General features: G+C 38.8%; 1 protein-coding gene across 1 annotated transcript in view; it reads left to right on the top strand.

Annotated features, from left to right (window-relative positions):
• unc13a (unc-13 homolog A (C. elegans)) overlaps window positions 1–19,696 on the top strand; it is a gene marked incomplete in the record, with an annotated part of 63,516 nt that overhangs the window by 4,340 nt on the left and 39,480 nt on the right. Inside the window, 14 exon segments of the mRNA XM_014004609.1 lie at window positions 957–986; window positions 1,074–1,173; window positions 3,492–3,609; window positions 5,219–5,342; window positions 5,787–5,857; window positions 6,021–6,075; window positions 6,659–6,688; window positions 8,866–9,061; window positions 12,555–12,674; window positions 14,048–14,839; window positions 15,840–15,933; window positions 16,937–16,983; window positions 17,137–17,215; window positions 19,002–19,007. Coding sequence (XP_013860063.1) covers window positions 957–986; window positions 1,074–1,173; window positions 3,492–3,609; window positions 5,219–5,342; window positions 5,787–5,857; window positions 6,021–6,075; window positions 6,659–6,688; window positions 8,866–9,061; window positions 12,555–12,674; window positions 14,048–14,839; window positions 15,840–15,933; window positions 16,937–16,983; window positions 17,137–17,215; window positions 19,002–19,007 — 1,862 coding nt within the window.

Below are 19,696 nucleotides of genomic sequence, written 5' to 3' on the forward strand. Positions count from 1 at the left end.
TATATATATAGTCAACATCTTTCAACCCTATACTTTCCCACTACTGAATTAAAGTATTGTTTAAGAGATTTGCTTTGCTGAGTTGATTATATTTTAAGAAACCGAAATGTCCGCATTGATTCTCTTTCCTGTTTTCAGCAACTAAGAAAATTACTCAGATGTATTTCTTTTTCCTTGTTACCTTATTGTTTTCACTCACTTTGCTTACCGGAATAAAATGAACTTGTTGACATCTTCTTAGATCTCTTTTTAACCATGTCCAGCCTCAGTATTTCTTCTGTGAGTGTGTCATGAATCAGCAGGGATTAAGTAGCAGCCCTCTCAGTATTAATACCACACTGCTGAACAGGGAAGGTAGACATCAGTGGGGTGCAAGACTGAATGAATAATACAAACGCTTTTGACGTCAGTGTGGTATTAAAAGTCATTGAGGTGCTTCCAGAGGATGCTGCAGTGAGGGTTTAGCAGTGGCACTTCAGCAAAGTCTTGTCCATTGTCTTCAACAAATGGCAGCACTGCTCCAGCTTTCAGTTGTGAGGGAATATATACACATACGTAATATGGAGATAACAAGAGTTGCAAGGCTCTTGTCCCAGGTGTACCCTTTTACTTTGACCTGCACAAATAGTCCGTCTGGCCTCCAARAACTGACTCAGAGACTGTGACATCTGCTGAGCGAGTGTCGGCTTTCATATTAAGATCCTGGCATTCTACCCAAAGAGCAAAGAGGAGTCCCAGGCTGAGAATCTCAGGCCTCCTACCAGCTCTCCAAAATGCCAAACTGCTGTCAGTCATCCACCAATCCGTGCTATCTATGGAAAGTACTGGCAATGGATTGACTGGACTGTAGGGTTGAAGCATGCAATGCCATAAACTGTATTTGCAAAGTAAACTCTTTGACAACGCCATAGCTAAATGAACTAATGTCATGTTTTCTTTGTTTATTTTGTTCGCAGTAAAGAAAGCCAAGCTCGATGGACCCCAAGGTGAGCCGCGAGCTCTCATTAAGTCAGATGTTTAAAGTGAACGGACAATGGTGCAAGCTGGTGATGTGTTTATCTGACCTCTTCCAGAGAAATTTAACGCATACGTGACACTGAAGGTGCAAAATGTCAAGAGCACCACCATCGCTGTGCGTGGCAGTCAGCCATGCTGGGAGCAGGACTTCATGTTGTAAGTGGCTCTTTTATCTTTTCTGTGCTTTTATTGCAACACGTTTCTACATTTAGATCCTCTGGTTGCAAATATACCTGAAAAAAAGTGCTGCTTGGTGGTCTTTTGTCCTGTTGTTTTATGTGCCAACATGCTTTTATTTTGAAAACAAACATTAGAATGAAAGCATTATAATGTAGGCTTTTCATAAATAAGACTAGTTGTAATATTTCTGTCCCTGTGGTTTATAATGACATGCAAWTATCACCTATTAGCCTGAAGCGAATAATAGATACTGTTTTGTCAAATAAAAGAGGGGTATCCTCTCAGGGTTGTACTCAGGCCAGCAGGGTCAGCTCTGGCAGTTATTTTTGGTTTCTTACCTCCATTCAGCCTCCCTGCTGTGGGGAAACAATGACGTAACATCSAATGTCCCGATCCAGATTTTTTTGGTCCCGATGCAATCCGATTTTTTTAATGATTAGTCTTTTCGATACCGATCTGATAGCTTTATTTTTTAAATTCCTTTCCAAGTGTCAAGGTTGGTAGTATTAAAGCGAGCCCTGCTGTTCCCACCATAAGAAACATCCAGTTATCAGATTTTGCAAGATGCAGTTTCACCATCATTGTTTTCCATTGAAAAGTGTTCCCACACTGTGGACATGGTTRCATACTTGTGTGCGTCTTGACTTCTTAACAGTAGTTGTAAAGCATGATGATGCTGAAAACTGTCGCGAAAACTGGATCGGTCTGATCACATGACTAAATCAGAGTCTACCCGATTTTCAAAAAATGGCCACATCTGCCACCGATACAGATGCTGAGTATCTGATCGGGACATCCCTAAACATCTCTGCTGATTTTATCACTGCTCACACACCCAGTTGAAAGGATTTCTCATGTCTTTAAGTTTTCTCAATACCTCTGAACGTCTTCATATTTGGAAATATTAAAAAACAGCTGAGATGTTTTTTCCTGTTTAGGAAACTTGTGTTTTTTACCACTGTTCTGCGTGCTGCACAAATATCAAGTAAATTAAACCCTGATTACTTCTTTGGCTCTTCAGTAAACAGAAATATGTAGTTTCACATTGTTATTATTAGATTTTCACTCATTCCAGATATTCACAATACATCTTTGTTAGCCCCTGACAAGAAGTACACATATTGTGCATATGAACTCAGACTCCGCCTCCTGTTTGAACGAGTCTGGGTTGTTCACCCAAACTCTTGAGCTCGTCTAAACTTTTGTCCTCTGTTTGAGGGATAAAAAACCAGCCATCTGAGCTTTTTTTTGCTCTTTTTGTTTTTTCTCTACTTCCAGGTTTACCACCCTGCCATTWGTTATGTACCTTGATTTTTTGGGTTTGCCTTGTCTTGTTACCCCCTCCCCACACCCAAGTCAGGTTTTTGTGTTATGCTTGTTTCTTGCCCTCCATCTTGTGGTTTCCCCCTTCATCYACATGAATAAGGGATATTTTTGTTTGTTCCAGGAGCYGTCTCTTAGAGGGGGGGTACTGTCACAATCTATRTATTTTTGTTACTATTTATTATGTTTTTGCTTTTTGTGATTTGGGAATCTTTGTGTTTGAGTTATTTGTGTTTTCTTGTTAGTTTAGATCAGGGTTAGTTTTTTGGGTTTTTTGAATATTATTATTRTTATTATTATTTTAAGCTTTATCTGATCATTTTTAATGTTACTTTGGCTTTACTCTCAGTTTAGATTTCTTCCAGCCTGTGTTGTACTTTTCACAAATGTCCTTGTGCGTTATGATTTATCCACAGTGAGACACGCCCACTCGCTCCTGATCCTTGTTGTCCCTTTACAGGTGTTTGTTATTCTGATGATTAGCTTGGCACTATATATTATGTTGGTTTTGTTTTATATTATGTTGGTTTTAKTTCTGCATTATACCTTGGTGCTCATTAAATCCAGATGTTCTGTACTTTGTTTTGGTGTCACGTCACTGTGTTATTTTGTTTTGTAATTAAATCAGATTGCCTTTTAAATATCTGGTTTGTGGTTGTTTACACTTAGTTTGYCATGGCTAGTATTGAAACCCAAAGTATTTAATGAAATTTTATGGAAATTTAAAGCTTAGACACTCCTACCTTTGCTATGTTATTTCTGTCCAGCAGCCTTGTTGACAATCACCTGTTCTTAATGCTGAAGAAACCATTTACTAAACAGACTGAATCATAGTGCATCTCATCAGCAAATTTCAAGGCAAAAAGATTAAAATTTATGATGAAAATCCTCTGTTTCAGCTGTCTCTTTCTGTTCATTTGTACAGTTTATATTTCTTTTTTGTATCATTATTTACTGTTTTTGCCGAGCAGTGAAATAAACCGCTTGGATCTGGGCCTCACAGTGGAGGTGTGGAACAAAGGGCTGATCTGGGACACCATGGTGGGAACCTTATGGATGCCTCTGCGCAACATACGGCAGTCCAATGAGGTACACGCCTACTGCACATGCACACCACTACTTCAATCTGTGAATATATTTACATTTTTAAAATAATTTTTAAAATTATGTGAACTTTGAGAGTTTTTTAATACATTATTTAAAGTGAGAAAATAGTTCTAAAATCCCTGTTTTGAGCTGTAGTTCATGTATTTATCAGCTTCATACTTCATACATGATGGTGTTATGTGATGGAAATGGACTTTTTATATACATTTCTAAAATGTCRTGCTAATAGTTTTAAAAACTGAGAAATGTGTCCAGTGCTGTAAAAATTTTATTGCRGACATTTATTTGAAAGTATTGAATCAAAGATTAAAAATGTTAATTTGCTTTTGAGCTAGGTGAAAGACAAGTGTCTGCAAACATTCTGGGTAAAATCCCTACAGAAGTGACAGATTAATTAGGATTTAGATAATTRCATATTCTTTAGTCTTCTGACTCTCTAATTGATTTAAAATATTTACAATTTTTTTCTTATAGGCAAAGTTTTAGGGATAAGATAACCAATTTAACTAGCAGCTTTACATAACCTTTGCTGTTGTTGTAATTTCCGTTTGGGATCAATAAGTATTTTGAGTTAAAAAAAATTTGAATTGAATTGACATATTCAACCATATAAAGTTTTTTTTTGGTCCATCTCATATAAAATGACAAATCGAAAAGTACCGTTGTGCCAGATATAATGTCCACATTTAAAAGTTAGTTGGTGGCATTTAAAGCTGAACTGAGTTTAAATCCTGAGTGAATCTGTGATCATTTAAAGTAATTAAACATTACTGTAATTTGTCTTTTTGATGTTNATATTTATGTTTGTGGTTGTAATGTGACAAAATATGGAAAAGTTCAAGGGGTATGAATACTTTTGCAAACCACTGTATAATGTCCACATTTAAGAGTTGGTGGCGTTTAAAGCTGAACTGAGTTTAAATCCTGAGTGAATCTGTGATCATTTAAAGTAATTAAACATTACTGTAATTTGTCTTTTTGATGTTTTTTTTAATCTTTTATTTTTTGCAATTGCAGGTGTTCCTAATAAACTACATAAATAACAACAAGTATTAACATTCTAGGTAGTRTTAATATAAATAATTACAGTGGTTTGAAAACAACCGTGTTTATATTTTTAATCACATTTTTCCTCTTTGCATCATTCAGTTTGATAGGGCAGGTTTTTTTCTACAACTTTGACAAGAATGTTGTTGGATTTTTGTGTTGATCAAGTATTTATATTGGGATTWTATTAAACTTGGATCAAATGAAAACAGTCTAATTTATTTTGAAAACTGATAAAGTTTTTCATTTGAGCTGAAGTTTATTTGCCTTGTAATAAAGTTAATGTTTGGTTGTTTTTAGCCCGTTGAAATAAATGTTGAATTAGCTGCCAGTTGAATATTAAGTTTTGTTAGCCATAGAAAAACAAAAAATATTGTGCGTTTTTTATTTGTATTTTTTTGTATTTTTTTTTTTACATTTGTATAACTAAACAATCTAGAATGTGGAGCACTGTTTAAAATCAGACCTCAAGCACACACTATAAGATACTCTGCCTTTATAATAAAGTACTGTAGAAGTAATATTACTCCCCCGTCTTGTCCAGGATGGTCCGGGTCAGTGGCTGACCCTGGACTCTAATGCCATCATGTCTGAGAATGAGATCTGTGGAACCAAAGACCCAACCTTTCACAGGCTGCTGCTCGACACTCGCTTTGAACTGCCATTAGGTTTGGCTTAAACTTTTTAATTTATCACTATATTGGTACACTTTATAYCACCTCTGTGTACTTTTTGATGTTTATTGAATGACTGATAGCTGATTACGTTCTCATCCTAAATTTAGTTTTTCTACTAAAATGTCAAGTTTATTCATTATTAGTAAAACCGTTCTATTCATTTAGTAACGTTTTGATTGTATCAGTTACTCCAACTGATTTTGACCATTTTCATTGCTCCATCTGTTTAGGAAGACTCTCATGTTGTAGTAAACATGATTTTTCAGTTTTCTGTTATACTCGGTGCCTCTTGCAAAAGCTATTACTTTAATGTGACATTCTTAAAAAATAATATGATATTCTCAGTGCTTATTAGAGAGTTCACAGAGGCTGAGRCTTGAACTGTGCATCATAAGTAACTGATATGCTGAGTGGAGTGTCTCTGCTGTGCTTTAGATATCCCAGAAGAGGAAGCCAGATACTGGGCCAAGAAACTTGAACAACTTAATTCAATGAGAAATCAAGATGTAAGAACCTCACAGCTTTCTCCAAACTATATGTCATCAATAGTCCTTCATCTTATTTTTACTYTTTCTGTTCTCAATCATTTTACTGCCATTTTTTAAAAATGTTTTCTAGTGAAAAACAGTATTGTTTCTGCTAACATGTCTGTTTCTGCTGTGACCTCAGTATGCYTCTGAAGAGGAACCAGAGCGCTCGCTCCACGCTCCCTCCACACAGTGCTGTGAGTGTCAGCAGCCTCTTCTGCATCCACCTCCTCCTGTGATGTCACCCGCTGGGTCCCTTTTTTGTGCCTCTTGTTTTTCCTCTCCACACTCCCTCTGCTCTGTTGCCTTGTCTTATTGAGAAAAGGACCAGACAGGAGGTGGAGATGAAGCTAATAGATGAAACAGAGGAGAAGCRAGGAAAGACGACATGATTAATCACAAGTGCATGCCTGCCTGAGCACTGGAGTGACTTTTAGGCAGTAGACGTTTGCACTGCAGARGCTTTGGTTGGTGCTGCGCTTCTTGTGTTTGTGCAGAAATTAAGAGAGTATGAATGTATTAACTGCTTGTAGCAACTCAGCAGCACCAAGGCCGAATGTCTTTACAAAAGTCCGTTTTCATACAATGGCCTTGTCATTTTTATCTTTGCTCACACAAAGGAGCACACTCAGTTACCTCTCGCATCAGCTCTCTGCTCACATTTTTACACCTCAAGATAGTTATTTGTCAGGGTTTCAAACCTTCACAGCTTTGATCAGCTGAAATGTTTAACTTGTGGCTAAAATCACTTTTTCCCCTGAAATCTTTATTTCTCTGCAGGTAATTGGAGTCTTTGGGGAGATCAGCAAAGTAAGTTTCCTTTGTGTGAAGTCRGTTTTTACTGTTCTGTGTGTGACAGAAGGAAAAGACAACAGACTTGGCAATTTATACCAGCATCTAATGGACTTTGTTATTTTCTTTGGTTATCTGGTGAACAAACTTTTTTACCTCCTGTGTTGGAAGAGAAGTGACTAAATTATAAATTTATCATGAATCACAAGCAATACTAGATSCTTCAGTTTATTGCAACAGTACCAGTAATCATCACCAAATATCCAATGGAATTTAATTTTGATCTAATCTATATTCATCCTAACATAGTCTTTGCTCATGTTWTGACTTTAGATTTTTTCCTGTGTATAACATTCAACTCTTTGAAGTTAAGYAAAAAGGAGGCTCAAGGGAACAAAATCTTTTTTTTTCAGCTGTCAAATACATTTTGTTGTGAACTTTGAGTCTCTRTGGGTGCAGAAAAGTTGAGTTTAGTCTCTCTTCTTCTGTTTATTTTCTAGGAAAGTGCAGGTGTGTTTTGAACCAGATGTCTCAGCAGGAGATGTGTTTAAACTTGTCCATGTTTTCTGTTAATGGTCAGCTTGACTTGAAAAAAACATTCTGTCTGTGTCTGTAAGGAAGCAAGGTGTAGGTTTTTGAGATCAACTAAGATTTTGGGGATTGACTGTATAGATGACTGTGATGAAGGTTGGATTTATTTAAAATTATGAAGAAACCAGTCACTTCACRTGCATTTCTTTAGATGCCATGGGTTATTTAGTATTTTTTACCATGTCTCAATGTGTTGACCTCTTTTATTTTTCTCAAAGACCATTAATTGCATGTAAACTCATCTTTATGCATCCTCTTTGAACTTCTTTCAACTTTTATTTAGATTTCAAGGATGAATGAAAAAGTTAAACAYGACTAAAGATTTTGAATTTAAGTTTTTGTTTGTTTTCTACAAGGCCATAATTTTGCATTCATGTATTTTTGTGGCTAACGCTCCTTTTCCACTAGTGCCTCTACTGCATGGTTTAACTTGGTGCTCTATGGTTCCAAGGCTTTTCCACTAGCAAGGGTTCGTAGAACCAGCCCCTTTTCTAAAACTTACTTCACTGTGGTTCTAAGTGTACCATGCTGGCCTGAAAATGCCACATCAGAAGACTGTTGTCACTGATTGGTTAGAGGGTGGATTCACTGGTTGCATCACAAGAGCTACTCTCACAACAACCYGATCAGCCATTTGCAATAACAACACTACCATGTCCTCCATTGTTGTGTTGCGTATCCTTTTGGGATCTTATTCTAATGTGTTTAATGGTGGCTGGCAAATAGCTTAATGGAGCATAACCACCACCAGCTGGTAAGAAGTGTGGTATCAATTTTCGGACTCTTGGACAACCCAACTGTACAATGAACCCACCCACTACAGCTGTTACTGACGTGTAATAGAAGAGTTCAGCCAAGTCAAACCAYGCTGTAGCCTGGCCCTTGCCTTGCTATGCAGTTCTGCTCAATTCTAGTTTCCCTTCACTGCTCCGTCTGGGACTTCTCCCATAGAGAAGGATTTCGCCGGCAGATTTTTAACAGAACCAGTCAGAGAACAGAACATCGATTTTCTGTGCAGTGTCTGCTAGTCAGTTAGCAGTGGCAGTGGAGGAAGTGAATGAAGCCAGTCTGTGTTGATAAGGCTTCCAAATTAAATTAAATTTGTCTGACAAAGCAGCAGCTCTCATTTACAGTAGTCTCGTTYGGCTCGGTATATTTCTCCTCTCAGTAGGGTTGTTTACAGTGCTCGCGATTTCCGGTTAGCTTCTTAGCTTAGCCTCCTTCACAGCGAAACACTTCAGCAGAGGCCACGCCTCCAGCAAGAATCGCTTCTATATAGCAGAGAGTCCAGACCCTCTGTACGAAGCAAAGTGAAGGACAAGGGTCTGGTTTTTACCAGGCTAACCATGCTGTAGAGGCCCTAGTGAAAAAGGGCTATTAGATTACACCAGACTTTCCAACAACCTCACAGATTCTAAACACTGTATAACTTTTACTTTACTTTTTGTCTGATCAGACTTTAAATTTGACAAACACACCCTAGCTGTTCCTGTTTGTAAATCAGAGCAGTTTAAACTCTTAAAAGCAGCATTATCTCTGGACCGATTGTCCTCATCATGCCGTCTGACTGTGTCCTCTGTCGTCCTCTGTGTCCGTGTGAACAGACGAAGACCCAGACAGCGCCGTCGATGACAGGGACAGCGACTACCGCAGCGAGACCAGTAACAGCATCCCACCTCCTTACTACACCACCTCACAGCCCAACGCTTCCATGCACCAGTATCCCATGAGGCATCAGCAGTACAGTCACTCCTTCAGTGAAGACATCCACGAGCTGGACTACGATCACAGAACCATGAGGTAACAAGCTGCTACAACCACTGCTCAGCTACGACTCTGCGAGAACATGTGCACCAAGAAGGTGGTCAGGATATATAAACCCCAACAACAAATTTATATAAGCAGCATCATACTCTCCATCTTARACTAATTTGTGCCTAATTTGTAAATTCCCTTGGACTTCACAGAAAAATTGTTTTGTTTCCTTGTTTTGTACTTGATGACATGTCCCACTGTGTTCTCCTCTAGAGCTTCCCCCTACTCTCAGTGTATACAAGCAGACTTCTTGTATACAGGTCATGTATGAAGCAGGTTATCTTTTCTGTGTGTGTGTGCGTGCGTGTGTGCAGACCTGCATATTTGTGTGCATGTATGGCAATAAGAAACCCCCTGTTTTCATCATGTGCAGAAAAAAAAGAATTTTAGGACACAACGATCACTGGAAAATATTTACAAGACATTTTAAAAGTGACAGAAGATCCAAACTCAAGTAAAACTGAAATCAACTGTTTTGATTGTTTATTTATTTTTTGGTCAGGTTTAGATGCAGAATTTACAGGTGCTGGTCATAAAATTAGAATATCATGAAAAAGTAGATTTATTTCAGTAATTCCATTTAAAAAGTGAAACTTGTATATTATATCATACATTACATACAAACTCATATATTTCAAATGTTTATTTTGTTTAATTTTGATGATTACAAATGACAACAAATGAAAATCTCAAATTCAGCATATCAGAAAATAAGAATATTACTGAAGACCAATAAAAACAAAGGATTTATARAAATGTTGGCCAACTGAAAAGTATGAACATGAAAAGTATGAGCATGTACAGCACTCAGTATTTAGTTGGGGCTCCTTTGGCCTGTATTACTGCAGCAATGCGGCGTGGCATGGAGTCGATCAGTCTGTGGCACTGCTCAGGTGTTATGATAGCCCAGGTTGCTCTAATAGTGGCTTTTAGCTCTTCTGAATTGTTGGGTCTGGTGTATTGCATCTTCTTCTTCACAATACCCCATAGATTTTCTATGGGGTTAAGGTCAGGAGAGTTTGCTGGCCAATTAAGAACAGGGATACCATGGTCCTTCAACCAGGTACTGGTAGCTTTGGCACTGTGTGCAGGTGCCAAGTCCTGTTGGAAAATGAAATCTGCATCTCCAAAAAGTTGGTCAGCAGCAGGAAGCATGAAGTGCTCTAAAACTTCCTGGTATGTGGCTGCGTTGACCCTGGACCTCAGAAAACACAATGGACCAACACCAGCAGATGACATGGCACCCCAAACCATCACTGACTGTGGAAACTTTACACTGGACTTCAAGCAACGTGGATGAAGTGCCTCTCTTCTTTTCCTCCAGACTCTGGGACCTTGATTTCCAAAGGAAATGCAAAATTTACTTTCATCAGAGAACATGACTTTGGACCACTCACCAGCAGTCCAGTCCTGTTTCTCTGTAGCCCAGGCAAGACGCTTCTGAMGCTGTCTGTGGYTCAAGAGTGGCTTGACACAAGGAATGCGACAGCAGAAACCCATGTCTTTCATACGTCTGTGTGTGGTGGTTCTTGAAGCACTCACTCCAGCTGCAGTCCACTCTTTGTGAATCTCCCCCACATTTTTGAATGGGTTTTGTTTCACAATCCTCTCCAGGGTGCGGTTATCTCTCTTGCTTGTACATTTTTTTCAAACACATCTTTTCCTTCCCTTCGCCTCTCTATTAATGTGCTTGGACACAGAGCTCTGTGAACAGCCAGCCTCTTTAGCGATGACCTTTTGTGTCTTGCCCTCCTTGTGCAAGGTGTCGATGGTTGTCTTTTGGACAACTGTCAAGTCAGCAGTCTTCCCCATGATTGTGTAGCCTATAGAACTAGACTGAAAGACCATTTAAAGGCCTTTGCAGGTGGTTTGAGTTAATTAGCTGATTAGAGTGTGGTACCAGGTGCCATCCATTTTGAACCTTTTCACAAGATTCTAATTTTCTGATATGCTGAATTTGAGATTTTCATTTGTTGTCATTTGTAATCATCAAAATTAAACGAAATAAACATTTGAAATATATGAGTTTGTATGTAATGTATGATATAATATACAAGTTTCACTTTTTAAATGGAATTACTGAAATAAATCTACTTTTTCATGATATTCTAATTTTATGACCAGCACCTGTAATATAGAAATGAGAAGTCTTTCTTAAGCTTAAAGGATGGGTTCACAATGTAAATGTTTTTTGTTTGTTTTATTTTACTTTAGTTAAATATATATATATATATAATTTATTATAAATACACATTCTAATACTTGATTTGTTAACTTGGATAGCGATTTCCTTCTAAATCCCAAGGGAAGGAGTTCATTGAGGAGTAAATTTTGCATTAAAAATACACCTGTTTAATTTACTCATAAGAATTAGGCCTGTCACAATAACAAATTTTGCTGGACAATAAATTGTCTCATAAACGATTGCGATAAGTGTTAATATTGTTTGGAGACAGTTTTAAATTAATATAATGATACCCCCYTGCACCCTGCCTGCTTGCAAAGCTTACGGAAGTTTATGAAATTTCTGTACGTAAAAAAAAACTTCAGAACTGACCTGGGCCAGAGATTGAGAAACAACACAACAACAGCTGCTGAAGCTGTAAAACCACATCCCCACTCCTCCATCCAAGCCGATGCAATTTATTCTKTGTCTTCCTCTGGCTTCATAAAATAGCTGCGATCACCTTCACGCCACTTACGAAATTTACAGAAGTTTGCAAATTTTATGAAAAGTTACTGCCGGACTAGGAGTGGAGTTTGTGAAAACAACACAAAACAGCTTCTGAAGCTGTAACATCGCCACTCACCTCTATCCAAGCTATTAGCGTAGTTTGTTTGGTATGTCTTCATAAAATAATTGCAGTCACCTGCATGCTGCCTACAAAGGTTACTGAAGTTTATGAAATTTATGTAGTGTAAAAGGTAAAACAGCCCTCGGTGAACCCAGTGTTCGGCACGCTGCCCTATGGGCATCCTGAGGCGTCACCAGCTGAAAGAAGGCATCAGAAAACTGAAGACATGTCTCTAGGTTAATACCTGTTCACGGGGCTCTCATGCTACAGACGTTGCCAAACCATGGGCCTGGCAAATATCTGACGCAAGAGTTTCYTTCTCCCTACACTAAGGAGTAGAACAGAGGGAGACAAAGAAAACAGGTAGATTAAATTTATTAACCTAATTTTAAATTATCGACCTCATTTGAATTTATTGTGAGATTAATTGATTTGTTACTTATCATGACAGGCCTAATAATAATTCGGAGTATAGACTGTGGTAAAGAACTGGTCTGTTGACAGTCACCATGACCCACTGTTGCTCTAAAACTGAATTGTGAACCGATCCTTGACCAGGCAGATCAGAAGCCAGGTTGGTGAGAGCTTCATTGAAAAGATTTCCTCTGAGCCCTACTGATGCTCCTCTTCCACCTCTCCCCTCCTCCTCCTCCTCCTCCTCCCTCCCCCGCTCCCTCTGCCAGACGCTATGATAGTTTAGACTCTGTCACCAACGGGCGCAGCGATATCGACTCCGGCTCAGCGTCGAGCCGGCGCACCAGCCGGCAGTATTCTCTAGACAGTAGGCACTCGCTGTCCGATAGGTGGGTCTCTGTGCCTCCTCTGCAGTTTCTCCTCCTGTTGCTCCTCCTGCTCCGGCCTGTGACTCTGTCTCGCTGTGACGTCAGTGGTGGACTTGTCCCGTCCTCCTCGCTGGCTGTGCTTGCATGCATGTGCTCTTATCCTATCTCTATATTTGTATATTTTCTATATATTTCCACTACTGGCTCTGCATCTCTTGTTTTTGTGCTCCTGGTGAGGGGTCCCAGATTCAGCCACAACCAAAAGAACGCATCACACTCATCTCCTCCATTGTCTGGAGCGTTGTCTGTTTGTGTCGAGAGGGAGTGGGATGAGTGATTGACAGGAGGCCTGGGTGTGTGTGTTGTTTTCAACAGTCAGAGACGGAGAGGTTAATTGTTAGTTGGAGTTTGTGGAGCCCCCTGTGTGAGTGTGTGTGCATCTGTTGTTGTGACAGCTTGTTATTACAGCCTGTAAGAAAGGCCCCATTTGGTTCTGGGTGTTCAACACTTGGTAATTATGCACCATTTAATTCCCACTTGTGAAGCAGCAGGAAGATGTTAGGTCAATAACGTTGCCTTGGCAGAGACTCCGAGAAAGATTACTTTAATTTTCATCCTCATTTCGTGGTGTTTTTATTTCGGTTTTACAAGAAAAAAAAAGTTGGTCAGGAATGTATTTAGACTTTAGGCGTAGCGCAGCATTTGTCTCTGTCTTCATAAGTGAGAGATAGTGAGAGAGGTGATGAATAGAAAATAACAGGATTCATTTATACTTTTCTCCGGCTCACAGCTCAGAGCCGTAATAGAGTCCTCCCAACTCTGCTGCCGYGCTGTGCGTTATTGAACCACCATGACTGGAATCAATACAGATGAAAACCAGAGTGTGAGTGCTTGTTCCAGAGTGTTTAAGAAGCTGTTTATCTGTGCCTGAAAACTCTTTCTGTGACTCATGGTCTGTCTCAGTGTTTAGCAGGTTCATCCATTATTGAAAATAAATGTTTTTCACCTACGTTTCTGCAAAACAAGTCAGGGAAACAAATTAAACTCACCTTATTGGGTTAACTTAATTTAATCTAAATAGGTCTAGTTAAATCTTCTCGTTTGGAGGAATGTGTTAAATACATCCTATTTTTCTGTAGAATCTATAGAAACTTTTCTTCTTGTTACGAAATAAGACACTTCTTTGTAGTCATATAGATGCATAACTAACTAGAAGTTACCTTGATGGCTCATCTAAAGTCTTTTCCTGATATTTAGTTCAATTTCTGGCCCTTCAAACATAAGTTCCTTAATTGCGATAGTCTCCTTATCATGCAGAGCGGGGATCCCGTCATTTACTTTTAAGCCTCTTTGGTGTGTTYATCTGACACGTCTCTGTTTCTCCCACGCTTCAGTCCCACAGACAGTCGTTAYGCCTCGTCAGCTGAGCTGAGCCGAGGCAGCTCTCAGCTCAGCGAGGAGTTTGCTCCTGAGGATGGCGAGAGCTTTCAAGGTTCAGAGTTCTACGACGAAAACGACTCCTACCACTCCTGCCACTCCTCTGTAAGCTATGGCAAAGAAGACTCCCCCGGCTGGGATGGCGAGGACCACCAAGGTGTCTACAGTGATGAGGGGAGCTATATCAAATACGGTGGGGAGGAGGGGGCGCTGTACGACGAGGAGGAGGAGGGAAGCATGTATGCCGAGGAAGGGGAATACCACTACGAGCAAGGAGAAACGCCGTACGCAGAGGTTGTTGACGTGTTTTCAGTGGGCACAGCACAAAACAAAGATCAGGAGCAAACCTCGGTACCCACAAGCACCGCGTCCACCCTGATGCCCTCCTCTGATGGGCTGTCTTCCACCAGACCACCTTTGGAGAAGCAGGCTTCAATGCATCAGCAGCGACTGGCCCAGGACCCGCCCCAGTCTCCCAGCACAGCTCCTGAACTACCTCCAGTCTCACAGGACAGCATGTTGCCCTCTGTTGCTGCGAATTCCACCAAGCCTTCCTTCACACCCTTCGACACAACAACATCCACCCCTACAATGACGTCACAAGCTCCAGCTTTCGACAACAAAGCCTTGGAGCCTGAGCCCAAGTCTGAACCACCTCAGGAGGAACCTAAACCCCTTGAACCGCCTCCGGCGGCAGAAACAGTTCCACCCATTCCTGAGGGGAAACCAGAGGAGCCTCCTGTTCCAAGGTGAATGTTAGTTTTACACTTATCTGTATAACAAATAACCAGTGGTGGGCACAGTTCCACTAATCTGCTATCAGCGGAACTATTTTCTCAATTAGCCGATTTGCTTTTTTGGAAACCATTAGCGGACCGATTAGCTTCAGCTGACTTTGATTCCACTAATTTTAGGTCCACTAAAAAATTCAGAAGTGTTAAACTTCTATTTTTATGCCAAATTAAATAAAAACTACCCCCTCTTACAAGCAGCGCTGGATGTGTGTGTAGCATTTAGCATCTTTAGTAACCAAGCTTCAAACTAACAGCATAAAAAAAACTAAACAATATTTAAATAACGAATACAAAAATTGACTACGTATAAAATATAGTAGATAAAGTATTTGCTATTTTACTAACTTCAAACAGTATGTATAAAAATCCAAATTTGATCAAATAAATGCTTTTATTCTGAAAAGGGTAAAGTGAAGATATCACAAATTAGACAGGGCTATAACTGGTTTGGATTGGCCGATTTGCCACAGATGATCCCGCCCAAATTCAGATTAAACCAATAGAAAACTAACGGCAGGTTTGCATCAGTCCAACCAGTCTTCAACTGGAAAGAGACAAAGACGTGTGACAGTTGTTTTAGCGCTTAGTGGTTGTTTCAGCTAATTTTGTAATCTGCTTAGCATTTTAGTGTTAGCAAAGAAAAGATTCTTGTTTAGTGAATTAGTTAGTGAACCTAACTTTTTGGTGCCCACCCCTTCAAATAACAAATAAATGTCGCATATTTTCATTTTGATAAACTTGTCTTTTACCAAATGATGCCTAATAAAACCAAAACCATTGATACTTTAAAATAAAAAAAGCTAATTTAATTTTCCTATGACTTCATTTGCATTTCAGGTTAACTATTTAACACTAAAATACAATTTGTGTATTACTAAATTCATTTCATGGCTTGAAGTATTTAAATATTTTATTTATTTATTTATTTATTTATTTATTTATTTAATGTTTTCAGCTTCCCAAAAAGAGAACTCATGGAGCCAGGACACGCCAGAGCGAAGGCTAACTGGCTTCGACTTTTTAGCCGCGTTCGACTGCAGCTGCAGGAGGTACAGCCTGCCTCTTTGTGTTTCAGTGTACAACTGTTGTGTGTTTTCTTGCATACCTGCCAGGTGAAGTATGTCCTCCTTGTAGTTGCTCCTCTGTAGTTCATTAATGTTTGATAAGTATGATCTGTTGCATCAATCCCTGCATGTCGATCAAATAAAATGTTGTTTTTGTTTTTTTTACAGAAATTGTTGCCTTTTTTTCCTAGTTTTTGGTCACTGTTGTGGATTCTTGGTGTCTTGTGTTTAGTATCTGTTCACCCCTTGTATTTGCCATTTCATTATTTTCTTTTCAGTTTTTTGCCATCCTCGTAGCGATTTGCATGTACTCCGTTGTGATTACCTGTGGCTGGAGCAGACTCTCAGGTGGGTGTGGCCAGTAGTGTGTTTGTTAATAACTTTTATTTAACCAAGGTYCTCCTGGGCCTGAAAGCAGCCAAGCATGCAGAAAACCCACTGAACATGCAAACTCCACACAGAAAGTTCCCAGCCCCAATTTGAGGCTTAAACCCTATTTGTCTGTGAAGCAACAGTACAAACCACTTATCCACCGTGCTGCACTGTGCTCTGTATTAATGGAGATCATGATAGAAAGCTGTTGCAAGTCTGTTAAGTGTCAATGTCAAATCCAGGCATAAATTTCAGCCCAGGACTGTTTCTGTGCATCAGTATGACGTTGGACTGTGTGTCTTTTTGTTCACGAGGACAAAGCGTGTGCCTTTAAGTAACGGAGCAGATAGAATTACAAAAATAATTATATAGCCAGCCATCTGGCAGAAATATGTTTTATTTTTTATAACAATAAGTGCCCCTTGCTCGAGATAAAATCACAAATCTTGTACACCACTCCACTTCATGTGAAGTAAAACCACACAGTTCCCATATTTATTTCATAAAAAGGCCAAACAATAGCATCATCTGTTCTCTTTTATCTTCTATAAACTTTTCATATTTCTACATTATCTCTAACATTTTGTTCCCATTTTATCCATCTGTCTGTCCACAGGCCCGAGGAGAAAGTGTTGGGATTGCTTCTCTGCTTTTATCAGCAGGGTAGGTAACCAAGATGCCCACACCTCCAAGGCTCTTCAAATCGATAAATTACCAACCAAAGCAAGCCTGTTGTGCAACGGAAGTGCGAGCCTGTTGTGTAACGGAGCTGTTGTGTCCAGATTCAATTCATAATATGTGTTTGTTTTTGTCCAGCATGGGTGGTGCTTTGTACAGCATCGACAGCATGCCAGACCTGAGGAAGAGGAAGGCTATGCCACTGGTCAGAGATCTGGTGAGTTTATTCAAAACTGGCTTAACATCCTTTTAAACAAGCGTTTTACATCTCCACAGTCAGGTTCAGCTTTTAACACTCTCATATAACATTTTATCCTCTTCTCCTTTCTATCTGTTCTTCAGCCCACTTCTTCCTTTTTATTTAGCTAACATACATTTTGCAGAACTTAAAGCCCGACAGGGTGAGCTGCAAGGTTGAGAGGCTGCTGACGAGGCTTCATCTTCTGACTAATGCTTTATGACTTGTCTGCTCTTGTATAAAACAGTCTTGGTATTACACTGGTATAAATCGACTACTGCCTCTGTATGTATTTGACTGTGATAAATAGGGTCCTATGAAATCTGTTTTATTTTTTCCAAAACTCCATCTTATCTTTTACAAAATTGGCTCTTTTCGTTTTCTTCTGAATTCCACATTTTCATTCTGAACATCTTTATTCACCTAAAAGGTGCGTGCTTTTAAAGTGATTACCAAATGAATAGTTACAGAATTCAAAATTTATTGGCTATTATTTCACTTTCTCTAATATAAATACGTGTTGTGGTTCAGCAGAACATTACATGCTTTGGCAAATCTCACATTTAAAGTTTATCGTTTTGTAAAAAAAAAAATTTATTTTGAACTTAGAAAAAAATGTCTCAAGGAAACATAAATCTACAAACCGTAACAAGTTGTGGACATTATGCTTATTTTTTCATTTTTTATAAATGGTAAATGGACTGAATGCTTTATCAAGTCCCTCCAGACCCCAAAACGCTTCACACTACAATCATTCATCCATTCACTCACACATTCACACACTGATGGTGGTAAGTTACGTTGTAACAAGGACACAACAGCTGGCCACACATAAAGGAATATTAGATTCCACACATATAGCAACAAATCTATGATAAACTCACGCCTCACTTCTACTGATGAAGCTGAACGTTGAAGAGTTTTCAGGCGCGTCTGTGTCACTCAGCTTTCTTCTTCTCCTGTTTCTGATGTTTTTAACAGGAAGTGGTCATCACATGTATTCTTGCACATCCAGTTGACCGTGTGTTGAAAAAACTTACAAAAACGTTGTCCTTCAGTTTCATAAAAAAATCTGCTGGGGTATTGTTCTGTCATAGATCTTGCGCCACGAATCGACGTTTTGTACKGGATTCCATTTTGTTTCTTAAATTCTGCAATTCCATCCGCGTTTCCCACATCGCGGAAATCTTAGGGCCCTAAATAAACAAAAATATTTGACATAATAAAGTGTAACTTTGTGTGTTCGTTCATCCTAAACTGTTGAACATCCTCTTTCAAACGAGATTAGCTAAAGCAGGAAAATCTCCAGCCTGGCTAATGTTTGTATGACTCSCTGCTTCTTGTTTTGTGCAAACTAAAATAAAAGGAATCTGGTGTACTTAGGAGCTCATAAATCATCTAAGAGGCAAATTTCCTACTCACTCCATAACTACAACCAAGTAATTCATTAAATGACTTCCTTCAACATCAGTAACCATCCAGCACACAGTGACAAGTGGACCCATGTGGGTTCTCCAGTGTTTGGATCCAGTCACAGATTCTGTTTTTCATACATTTGTCCAATGTGTCTAAGGTAATTAATTTGACTTTTTGTGTAATCTGAATAAGATGTACCTTTTTCATTATTCATTAGTTCAGATAAAATTCACGTTTAGTTACCAGAGTGGCCTATCCTTGTAAACATGTTCTTACTTTGGTTGATCAGTTTTTAAACAATACTTTCTCTGATACTGAATTTCTTCCTCTTCTTTTCTCCCGGCCACAGGCGATGGTGAGTGTTTTTTGTAATTGAAGCATTTATAATTGGTTGTCCTTTGTGTTGTTAACCTTAAATGTTTCTGTAACGTCTCAGAAAAACACTAATTAGATACTTAAACCTGCTACAAGTGTAAATAATGACAGAGTTAAATTATCTTAAGGTGATATTTTATTGTAATTATGGAGGAAATAATCTAAAGCAGGGCTGTTCAGCTAAATTGCTGCACAGTAACTGAAGGCCAACAGCTGAGGGGCCGAACATCCAGTAATTAAAGTCATTATGTAAATAAACTAAGTATTGCAAAGATCTGTTACCTTTTAAATTAGTTTATTTTGCTGCATTTAATCATGAATACAACACACAGAACCCAGTGTAATAAAAGTAGTGATATTAAAACAATATCAAAAACAAAAAGAACACATTATGCCTCCTATTTAACACARATATTTTAACATTTCTGAATGTTACATTTTTAAGCCAACTTCATTTTTACCAATCTTAATTTTATTTTCAACTGCTTCTAGTTTAAACTGTATAGGGTGCTCATAGAAATGATTTTTACCAGCTTTTAGCCAAGATTCAGACGTTTTAGATTAAAGAACATTAAAGATCGACTGATACAGGTTTTTTAAGGCCAATACCAATAACTTTGACATCAGTCCAATCGATACCTGAAATGCTGCCGATTTTTTTTTTTTTTT

Source organism: Austrofundulus limnaeus, unplaced genomic scaffold, assembly GCF_001266775.1.
Source record: "Austrofundulus limnaeus strain Quisiro unplaced genomic scaffold, Austrofundulus_limnaeus-1.0 Scaffold25, whole genome shotgun sequence".
Classification (NCBI taxonomy): Eukaryota; Metazoa; Chordata; class Actinopteri; order Cyprinodontiformes; family Rivulidae; genus Austrofundulus; species Austrofundulus limnaeus.